The 11,146-nt window shown below is 45.0% G+C and overlaps 1 protein-coding gene across 1 annotated transcript; it reads right to left on the reverse strand.

Annotated features, from left to right (window-relative positions):
* Nucleotides 1-3,841: 3,841 nt before the first annotated feature.
* Nucleotides 3,842-6,065, reverse strand: LOC133905205 (NAC domain containing protein 52-like). The gene is made up of 3 exons (XM_062346940.1): nucleotides 5,533-6,065; nucleotides 4,457-4,577; nucleotides 3,842-4,286 (listed from the first exon to the last, which is right to left on the reverse strand). Exons 1-3 carry the CDS (start codon nucleotides 5,959-5,961, stop codon nucleotides 3,988-3,990), a joined length of 849 nt encoding a protein of 282 aa, XP_062202924.1. The 5' UTR covers nucleotides 5,962-6,065; the 3' UTR covers nucleotides 3,842-3,987.
* Nucleotides 6,066-11,146: the final 5,081 nt, after the last annotated feature.

The raw sequence follows: 11,146 nt of genomic DNA on the forward strand, positions 1-11,146 counted from the left end.
AATTATTCAAGAATCTGTCCAATTCCTTGAAAGGGTACGACACTCTATCTCTGTATTTGTGGAATACCTTTCGAAACACAGGTCGTCCTGCGAGTCAGCACGCACAAATGCAGGCAAGAGTGAGTATTTAGGATTGAACACGCATGCATCAAGCACGGTAATAACTAAAAGCAAGACCGTTGGATCAAAGATCCAACAGTGAACAGTCCATGTCAACCCCGGCCTCTCTCATGAACCTAGCTAGCTCCTCTCTAGAATTTTGTCAGTGTAGACATTTTTGTTAGTATGGGCATGCAGTGATCCTTGGACCCGGATTCTCTGCATTAATACATCATTAATGCAGAGAATCACTGTTTGTACAGTAAAATGAGTCTGGTGCTACAGTGATATGTATTAGGTAATCATATATTACTGTACCAACACTAATCTGGTTCTCTGCGCAGTCGTTCCGGTACTGCAGCAAGGTACTGTAGAGCCACTGTAGCATACGAATCTGATGCATCCACCGTGAAATCAACGGCTCCCGATCCGTGATCCTTACCTGGAGTACGAGTCGACGGCGCCACTCGTCCTTCTCGAGCAGGCTGTACTCGTACATGAGCCAGTCCGTCTTGGTGTCGCTCTCTATGTGGTGGAACTCGTAGGTCATCCTAAGCCCGGTGTACTCCGGCGACAACACATCAATGAGAGGGATCCCGGTGTAGCCAAAATCCTTCGCCTTCCAGTACCCCCGCCTTGTCTGCCGACTCGACGAGCCCTTCTGCGTAGGCATGACGTAGTGCCGGCGCCGGAGATCCCATGGGTCTAGCTGGGCGAGGCCGGCGTCGACCTCCACGAACAAGTCGAGGTGCCGCTCCTCCATCCCCTTGTAGGCAGCGAGCATTTCGCGGAGATAGTCCACGATGTCCTGGTCGAAGGCCGTGGAAGGGTCGATTTCCCGGATTTTCTTGAAAGCGTAGGAGGAGTTGGCTGGGGCTGGTGCTGCTTCCATCGATGAAGATGGAGTTGGTTGGGCTTGGGGCTGGAAGCTTAATTAACTGTTGGATGCGCGGAAGCTAGCTAGGGTGAGGAGGGGATCCATGGGGAGGCGATGGAGGTTGACGAGGTTGCTTCACTGGATTGTAATGGCATCTGGTGCTCGAATCTGAATGAAACTCCGTGTGTAGATGTGATTATATACTAGCTGTGAAGCGATGTACGCCCTCGGTGTAGACGTGTGCCCGGGCCATGCCTGACCCACCTCCATGTACGCGATCAGGCTAGGCCGCGGGTCCGCGCAGGCAGATGCCAGGAAATTGGACGCAAACGCGTCGCGTGGTTTTTTTTTTACATCTCTCGACTGGATACAAATATAGCATTTGTTCGAACAAACACACGCACAATACACACCACACCACAAACACACAGACCTACATCTATACGAAGCAAAGCGTCCTTCTAGGAATCGACGAAACCAGCCAGTTCCGTAGGTGACGAGAACATCACGATCCCCTTTTAGCTCCACGCACGAGAGGCAGACCTGAAATTAAACGGGAAAAACCCAGTGCAAACCCGCATCGAGCAACGCTCGAACGCGCGCTGGCTCGGGCGCACACGCCGTCCTTGCCAACCGAGGCGACGCTCGGATGCGCGTCGCGTGGTTTGGTCGGCGATGATCTCATATGTTACCGCTAATGGTACTTTCCACGATCATACAAAGCATGATTACTGTTGATTTTAAATCTTATTATTGTTGGTTTTAAAATCGACAGTTCTTACTTGATAGTAAAAATCAGGATCTATCATTGTCGTGTCTAGAACCGACAGTGATTTGTGTTCTAGAGAGAGAAAAAACAAGTTGGCTCGGCTGCCGCTACCGCTGGCGCACTCCACTTCCGCTATCGCGCACGCCTCCGCCTCCTCCTCACGCCCGCCGCCCTAGCGAGATCCATGGTCGGACCCCCGCCGGATCTCGCCATAGATCTCACGAGGGGAGAAGAGTCGGTGGGGGAGGGGCGAGGGGAGGAGGAGGCCTCCACGCTCTCTCGGAGGGGGTGGAGATCTAGAGCTCGAAGAGAGGGGAAGGTGAGAGGGAGGAGCTGAGGAGAGAGGCGGAGGAGCGAGGGATGACACTACTAAAAAATCGTTTCGGTGTTCTTAAAAGCCAGAATTAGTACTGTTGTTTCCTATGAACCTATTTGAAATTTTTATCAAGCATGGCTGTGTAGCAATGGTATTTTTCATGTCTAATTGTGGTGCAGCTCTTTGTGATAATGACCGTTTGTAAATTCCTCTTCACGCATTCTATTGGCAGTATTGTTCACACTTCATTTGAGGAACCGTCAACTTTTGTTCTCTTTGACATGTGCGCATAGATTAGTTTATTTTGTTCTCTTTGACATGTGCACATAGATTAGTTTATTTTCTATTTCTCTAAACTATTTGATAGCATAGGACTATTATTATATTAAAATTTAATTGGTGTCTAAGTCACATGCAGAGTTTGTACATAATAAAAAGTTGTTACTCTTGGATCAGGGACATATGACCATGTGGATTTAGCTCATTCACTACCACTCTGAGTTTGATAACATTGTTATCAAGGATAGCAGTACAAAGAGAAAAGGTTTGGTAAATAAAGTGGTAGCAAAATCTTATCCCGTCTTGCATTGAGTCAGGAGATGAGACTACAGCAAAAATATAAAATGGTTTCAAGGTTATCTCTACTCAAGATCAGGGTGGCGTGATTTCCCTCTTGAACCTATGGCAGGAGTGGACATTGTTCTCATGTGCCTCCGCTGGAGAAGAATGTTTGATCAGCCAGGAGTGCCATTCTCCTGATGGGCACACACTTGCAGTTATGTGGCAGTTTCCTTCTAGGCCAAGCTCAAAACATTGCGTTCCTTGCTCTTTCCAACATTTTAAACTTCATTATCATTTGTCCTTTTTGTCTTGCTGTCAACTATTGTCAGGCTTCCCATATTCTCTGTGTCGTCACTGGATATTTAGTATACATCTATTCAACATATTGCTGAATTAATGAGTCTAGGACATATAGCACAATGTTCAGAGGATAATATTACAAGTTTAGGTGAATGTTTATTAAGTTGAATAAGAATTCGTGATTCATATATTTTCTAGTTGTTTATAATTGTAGTGGCAAGATGCTACATAGTTGGACGTTTATTTCTTGAGCCTGAAGTTTGTATTAGACCTCAGACTATCTAATAGATTTTTATGTATCGAATCATCTTTTTTCTTTTCATGATGTCGCATAAAAAATAATTGTGGTTGGGAATGAATATGCAAGCCACGATGAATTTGCTGAACTGAACTTACTGGACTACGGCATGCTCCAGTTCTGGCCATCAGTCGTGGTAATTCTATAGATTTTTCTTTAACAAACTTTTAACGTTGCAGTTGCAACGTATGGACAGAAAACTAGTAAGCGACTAAGCGAGAGATCGCAGACGGACAGACAGCCTTGGATGAACTACTTTGTCGGCCTCCTATTAGAACCTCGGACGATCTGAGTTAGTATTGGCAGCGTGGTTCGATGTGCCTTTCCATATCTTTTCTACATGAACATCCGTATGCATTCATAACACTCTTTCTCGGACGAATTCTGAGCTATACACATGTTTCGCTAAAGCCGTTCTCAATAACGTGTATTTGCTGGAATTGTTGGCTGTTAAAAAACTTTCCTAAAAAACTTACAAGGAAAAAATAGCGCAACAATATAAAAGAAGAAGAAATGACTAGTAATGGCCTATCTAGAAGAGGAGAATTGCTGTAGAAATTTTATAGATTTAATTCAAAAATTATACTTAAATCCTGAGGACTTAATCCCAATCCCTCTTATTTTATTGTTTTATAACCGAACCCCTTTTACCGGGAGCTTTCTTTAAACCCTCGGCTTACCACACACATGTGGGTTTTGCCACCAGGCTAACAGCCTGTCCGATCCCTCCTTTCGAAACAAGCTCAGCGTGAGGAAAAAAAAAAACTCTAGCTCGAACTCTGCTGCTGGTGCTTGCATGAGCACTTCTTACTGTGCCTTCTGAGGTGAGTAGTGCCGTTCTTGGAATGAGCCTTGAACAACTTGTCACAGTAGTGGCACACTGCAAACACCACATCAGGATCTGTAGTGTAAATCTTGGTCAAGTGCTGCCAGACGTCCAATTTTCCATCGGTAGCTGTAGATCTTCGGCGTTTCCCCGGCCGTTTTTGGTTGCTCGGCACATGGTTTAGCAAGCAGTCCCTGAACGAGGCAATGCACCGGTGCAGCCTATCGTCGTCAGGCTCACCTAACAGGGGAAAAATAGAGATGTTAGCCATGATATATATATTTTGGTGACTGTACAGACTTTTATGTTGTGTCGAACCGATGGAAGAAACGCAAAAGAAATTAAGAATTGTCCTTGAAGCGTGTCAAGTGTTTTTGGGATCAGCTATGAAGCTCCAGCAGCGTACGTACCGTTGTTGTACTTGTACTCTTCTTCTTCGTCCGAATTATTCAAGACTCCGTACAGTTTCTTCAAAGAGCGCGCCACTCCATCTCCGTATTTGTGGAATACCTTGCGAACCACCTGGTCGTCCTACGAGTAAGCACGCACAAATGCAGGCAAGAGCGAGCATTTAGGATTGAACACGCATCACTCACGGTAATTAAAATTAGATCTAGGGATGTCAAAGAGGACCCATCCCTTATTCTGTACTAGGAATTTCTTTATTAAGAAATAGGACCGGAAGATTTCATTCCCGCGAATTCATTCGAGGACACGTTTTTCATAATATATAAATATATAAATATTATGTTACATAGAGTAAATAATAAATTATTATTATTATTTTATCTAATCTACAATATTTAACTAATTTTATATTAATTATCCTCGTATGTATCAATAAATTACTTATTTATACTATGTATATATTGTTAATATATAAAAATAATCAAATATAATTCAATTTTATATCTCTGTTAAAGAATCGATCGCCGCAAAATTTCTCTATAGGAATGGTAATAACAGAAATCTTTCCCCGATAGCTAAATGAGGGTAGAAATAAAGAAGCATTCCACATGATGAGAATTAACCCGTTACCATCCTTAGTTGGATCCACTGACGAAGCTCAGTGGAGACTAAACTGAGCTCCGCCTTCTCTCCCTGTAAACCTTTCTCCATATGCATGTCCAACCGCTACATGTAACCCACAGCACCGCATACCTCTCCCGCACAGTCCAACTGCGCACCTACCTGTGCATGCTCCCACGCGCTCACGCCACCACGCCAACCAGTGTTCTACCACCTGCACATGCCTGGACCCGCAGCAGCCTGACGCGTGCACCACACGCAAGCAACACGCTGCTTTGTATTGGTCTCCAGCGCCACTCGGCCGCCTAGCCTCAGCGGCTGCGTTGCTTACTCTAGCTCCACCACTGGTTGGATCAAAGACCCAAAAGTGAACAGTCCATGTCAACCAAGGTAGCCCGTCTCTAGAATTTTGTTAGTGTAGACATTTTAGTTAGTATGGGCATGCAGTGATCCTTACCTGGAGTACGAATCGACGGCGGCACTTGTCCTTCTCGAGCAGGCTGTACTCATACATGAGCCAGTTCGTCTTGGTGCCGTCCTCCATGTGGAACTCGTAGGTCATCCTATGCCCGGTGTACTCCGGCGACAACGCGTTGGGACGGATCGCGATACGCCCACAATCCTTCCAGTACCCCAACTGTGTCTGCTGCCGGCTACAACAGCCCTCCTGTTTAGTCATGACGTAGCACTGGGGGAGCTGGAGATCCCATGGGTCCAGCTGGGCGAGGCCGGCGTTTACCGCCGCCATCCCCTTGTAGGTAACGAGAAATTCCTGGTGATAGTCCAGAATGTCCTGGTCGGTGGCCGTGGAAGGGTCGAATTCCTCTATTTTCTTGAGAGCATCGGAGATGGAGTCGGTTGCGGCTGGGGCTGGGGGAGCTTCCATGGATGAAGAAGGATTTGGTTCGGATTGGGGCTGGAAGCCCAATTGTTGGGTGGAGCGGAGGGGATCGATTGGTGGAGGACGGGCGGGCGATGTGCTTATTTATACGCCCCCCCCCCCCCCCCCCGGCGGAGCGATTTCCCGTGCGGCCGTGCCCCGGCGGTCGGGCCGTACTTGAACCCGGCGTTGCTTCCCAACAAGTGGACACCTAAGTTATGTAAACAAGCGTTTCAAAATAGTATTGTATGCGGATGACATCAGTAATTTTCTCCTTTTTCTTTTTAACATGCATACAGCACACCTAAGTTATGTAAACAAGCTTTTTTAAACATAGAGAGCAAGTTTTTAAAACATTATAAGAAAGTTATGATGAACTTAAAGCATTTTTTCAACCAAGTTGCTTTTGAAAAAAAAAATCATCCAAATATAGAGAGCATGTTTTTAAAAAATTGTAAGCAAATTATAATGAACTTGGAAGCATTTTTTTCAACCAAATTGCTTTTGAAAAAAAGAAATCATCCAAATATATTCAAGTGGGGTCTAGTTTTGAAGCACTCATCGTAAGAAACACAATAGTGCAATCGGATTTTAATTTGAATGCTTGGTTTGAAAACCACATCATTTTGTAGTTTCAAAATAGTGTTGCATGGGGATAACATGCACAAGTATCTATGCATATAATATAGGAAATCTAATCAGAAGCTTTTTAGAAGAACTCTTAGTTGATGCCAGCTAGGCAGTGTCAACAGTTCCAGCGTCCTACCCGACAACCATGACATTTTTTCAACCAAATCCGCTTTTGATATTATATCAGAAGGCCCACGGGTGATCCTCGAAAGAGCATCTTCTCCCCTCGCCTAAGGAAGATTGGTTGTATTTTTTTGACATATTTGTTAAAAAGAAAATATATGATTGATTGTATTTGTCTGTACAAGCTGAGTTGAGTTTTTATTTGATTAGTAAATCTAAAATCACATGAGTGAATATAAGAGTTGAGACTATAATTGATTGCTCATATGAAGATGATTTTGTGATACTGACAAGTGTGCCCACTGCATAAGTAGATGCAGGAACCTGCATTTGCCCTCGCTACGCTGCGGTTGTATATTTGTATCCGTCAGGCCATGTGAAAACATTACACGCGAGCAACCAAACATGCTTCTATCTGAGATTATACACATCCGTTAGGTCAGGTTGCTCCTATACGAGCAACCAATCAGACCTTAAGAGAGTCTTTAGCATATATTCTTGGAGGCATTTTTATCCAAAAATAAAAGAATTTCTGCTAAAAAGGTTTATGATTGTTACATGAAACCAAGAGAAACATTTTTATTTTTTACTATCAGAACAATCGCTCAAAATGATGTTTCTCAATAGAATTGTCTTGCACTCTCACATCTGAATCCACTGAACTAGCTAAATAATTACATAAATTAATTCTGGATTACCATAGAGACATTTACAAGGGAAACCAAATTTGAAACATTTTTAAAAAATCCAAAACCATGCCAAATAAATAGTAAAGAGCGCTAGGTGGCCATGAGTCAGCACCGACCAGTCGGCCAGTACGAGTAGAATGGATGCATCGGTTACAAACGTGAACAATACAACAACAATAGTCATTCGTGCCGCCCTATCAGTGACAGTTAGGATAGAATCGACACTGATGAAGTATCAGTGCCGATTCATAACTTACCGCGCTCGATCAACGATTGAGTTGGATTGAACCGATACTGATACTTAGTATTAATTTCGGCTATTGGAAAAAATCGGCACTGATACCGAGTATCAGTGCCGGCTCATATTACAGCTGGCACTGAAAATTCGATTGAACCTGAAATTTAAATTCGCTATGGTTTGCTCGTGTGTTGAGGTCCGATCGATCTCTCACTCCCTTATCTCTTCCGCACCTTCCTCTCTCTCCCTTATCTCTTACAGTCCCCACCGCCGTCCTTTGCTCGCGGCTGCAACACCCCACGATGCTCGACCCCCTCTCTCTCCTCCCCTACGCGTCACTCTGTTGCGTGACCCTGCCCTGCAGCGACACACTCAACCCCTTCTGCGACACCGCAGCCAACCCGTTCCCGCGCAGCCTCGCACCCGATGCGCTCCGCAACAAGCTCTTTCAGGCAGATCCATGCTTGTCAAGGAGGGGTAGGGATGATCGCGACGATGATGATGATGAGGAGGACAAGGAAGGTCAGAATTGTTTTGTTTATTCTCCGATTGGGTGATGTGCGCGTTGTAGTTTTTTCTCCGATCGGAAGTAGTTCTGTTTATTTTTTACTTGAATTGTTCATTATGTTTGTTATGATGCTTTGCTATGAATTTAAAATGAAGTTGTCGTATTTTTCTATTAGTGTCATTTAAGATTTTGTTTAGGATAGTAAAGTAACAACTGGATGAAATTGTTCCTGTGTAGGGGACGGCCAGGACGAGTTTGAGAAGGAGAGGAGGAGGAATAGAAGAGTGATGATGATGCAGCCATTAGCACTAGTCATCACATTTGGAAATTTTCACTCGTTGATCTTTTGCACTTGTAATGATGGTTGGGATGTTAAAGGACAATGATGTCGCCTAGAGAGGGTGAATAGATATTTTTACAAAAATTCGTCCCCTTTTACCGTTGGTCTAAACTTGCAGCGGAAAATAAACTAACGAATTTTTCACAAGTGAAAATCCTAAATATGTTAGGCTCGACTAGTGCAAAATCACCATAAAAAGTGTGAAAGTTACAATCCTATAGTGACAAAGGTTATTCAATTCTAGCGAAAGATATGCAAGAAAACGCTAATTGAAAACCCTAAAAACACTGTTCACTGGAGTGTCCGGGTTAACCCGGAGTATCCAGGTTGAGAGCAGATTGTACAGTATCCGGAGTCGAGGGGAGCGGGGGGACGACGGCCAGGAGCTAGGGGATCGATTGGGGGAGGCGAGGGGAGGGAGGACGGGCGGGCGACGTGCTTATATGCAGTTGTGAAGTGATGCCCCTGGCGGAGTGATTTCCCGTGACCCGGCGGTCGGGCCATACCTGAGCCTGGGTCGCTTCCCACCAAGTCGACGGAATTCTTCACTTACAGAATATTCCTATTTTATTCGAGTTCCCGCGCGTCGTTATTCGACTACTATTTCCTATTTTATTCATGGGAATGCTATTTATCTGTCGACAGATTTGTTAGATGAAAATCTGTCTAATTGTTGACCATGTGATGTGCTTTGAGTTGATTGTTTTAATTGGATTTTTTGAGCAATCGGGTTTGTTCTTTTGTACCGCGCCCACGACCCGCTAGCTCATGTCGATGAGTACTGTGTCGAATTTGACTCATCGGTCTCCGTGCCCTCTCTCTCCCACTATATCTCTCACTCTCTCTTTTTCTCTCGCAACTCACACACACTCCCCCCCCCCCCCCGCTCTCTCTCTCGCAATTGTTCCTCTTTTCATTTCTCTCCCCTTGCGACAGAGGCGACACACTCTCTACCACGTCATGCGCCCAAATCCCGTCAGCACCTGTGAGTTCTAGGTCCGATTCGAGTGTTTCGCACTTATTTGGAACTCGATCTAGTCATTTGCTATTGCTTTTCATTGATTTAATCGGTATTTTTTGTTTGATTTTTGCTAGATTTGCGAAGCACAGAGGCAACACACTCTTCTACCACGTCGTGCACTCGAACCACCTTCAGCACCGGTGAATCCAAGGTTTGATTCGAGTGGTTTACACTGATTTTGTACTTGATCTACCCATTTCTCTGTCATTTCATTGATTCTACCACCGGTTTCGATTTTTCCTATCTTCTAGGATTTTGATTTGCGAAGCAAAGAGGTGACGCACTTTTCTACCACGTCGTGTGTCAGGACCCCGGACCCGGGTTCCCCTGTGCCTCCTGTATCAGTCCCTGGATCAAGTAGCTGATACGCACAGAATTCAACAGAATGATATCAAATACATACTTCGAATACAAATAAGTAAAATAAATACCTGAAAAGAGAAAAGATAGTCTGATGGACAAGAATCCACAGCAGACCAGCCAGACAGAAGAGCCTACAGCGCAGCGGAGCGAAACGACGATGCAACCCAATGCCACAGGCAACTCGGGTGCGGACGCGACCTTAGACTTCTTCTCTTCGACTTCATCTGGGTTGAGGTTGAACTCCAACTCAACAATCTGAAAGCAACAAGACTGAGTACGGAAGGTACTCAACAAGTCCTATACTACTTCAAGGGGGTTGATAGATGCATAATGAATATTTCAAGGATAAGGCTTTACGGCATAGTTTTAAGCGTAAAGCAGGTTTTATGCAGGTATCAAGTTATATTCTCCACTGTTAACCTTTTGAAATAAACGCAACAAAGCTTTTGAAACAAAGGCAGGCATCTTCTGTTGGTACTGAGTATCACCTCAAGTCCCCAACGCATTAGAAGATAACCTGATAACAAAGCCTTCAAAACGGTTTAGAAGTAAAACGGTTCAGGCATCTTCTGTTGGTACTGAGTATCACCTCAAGTCCCCAACGTATTAGAAGGTGACCTGATAGCAAAGCTGTCGAAATAGTTTTAAAACCAAAACCAGGGTAACAAGTTGTATCTGGGGGTTTTCAGTCCTGGGAGGGGCTATACCTCACTCAGCAGTCCCTTTTATCACATCTGGTGTACCTCTAGTACCACACAGCTTCTGGCGGATCGAGCCAGGAACCACATCACACGGACATCTAGTCCACACACTCACGCATCAAGACACACGCACCCTGAGTCTAGTCAAGCGTGACCATGCCTTCGCATGTCCATAACCGCGGACACGGCTATTCGAATAGGTTTACACTCTGCAGAGGTTGTACAGCTTTACCCATGCGATATGCTCAGCCTCCAACCGTTGCAAGCGGAGGAGCGAATCATACCGAGACCTTTCCAACACCTTCCCTGCCGGGCTTTTCCACGACGCACGTCAAGGACCAGAGCTGTATGTTCCGAAGGCCAGCATCCCTTTTTAAGCCTAAGCCGGTACCTGAAACCTCCAAACAGCCGACAGGATAGTCACTTGACTGCTCGTTGCTCTCAGCCTCCTGGTATTATGCCCAACCCAGTCTGGTGAAGGGAGAAGTCAAGTCCTGCCCATACAGGACGCATGGTTGCACGGGGTGGCTAAGCATGACGGCGCAAGACTCGGTCCTTAAGCGGCCGGGCTAGGCATC

Source organism: Phragmites australis, chromosome 22, assembly GCF_958298935.1.
Source record: "Phragmites australis chromosome 22, lpPhrAust1.1, whole genome shotgun sequence".
Classification (NCBI taxonomy): Eukaryota; Viridiplantae; Streptophyta; class Magnoliopsida; order Poales; family Poaceae; genus Phragmites; species Phragmites australis.

What these genes read in the sequence shown, in the direction of transcription:
- LOC133905205 (XM_062346940.1), bottom strand. Translation starts at nt 5,961, where the DNA reads ATGGAAGCTCCCCCAGCCCCAGCCGCAACCGACTCCATCTCCGATGCT. An exon ending in GCCGTCGATTCGTACTCCAG is followed by an intron (nt 4,578 to 5,532) that starts GTAAGGATCACT and finishes GCTTACTCGTAG; the next exon opens with GACGACCAGGTGGTTCGCAA. An exon ending in AGAGTACAAGTACAACAACG is followed by an intron (nt 4,287 to 4,456) that starts GTACGTACGCTG and finishes TTCCCCTGTTAG; the next exon opens with GTGAGCCTGACGACGATAGG.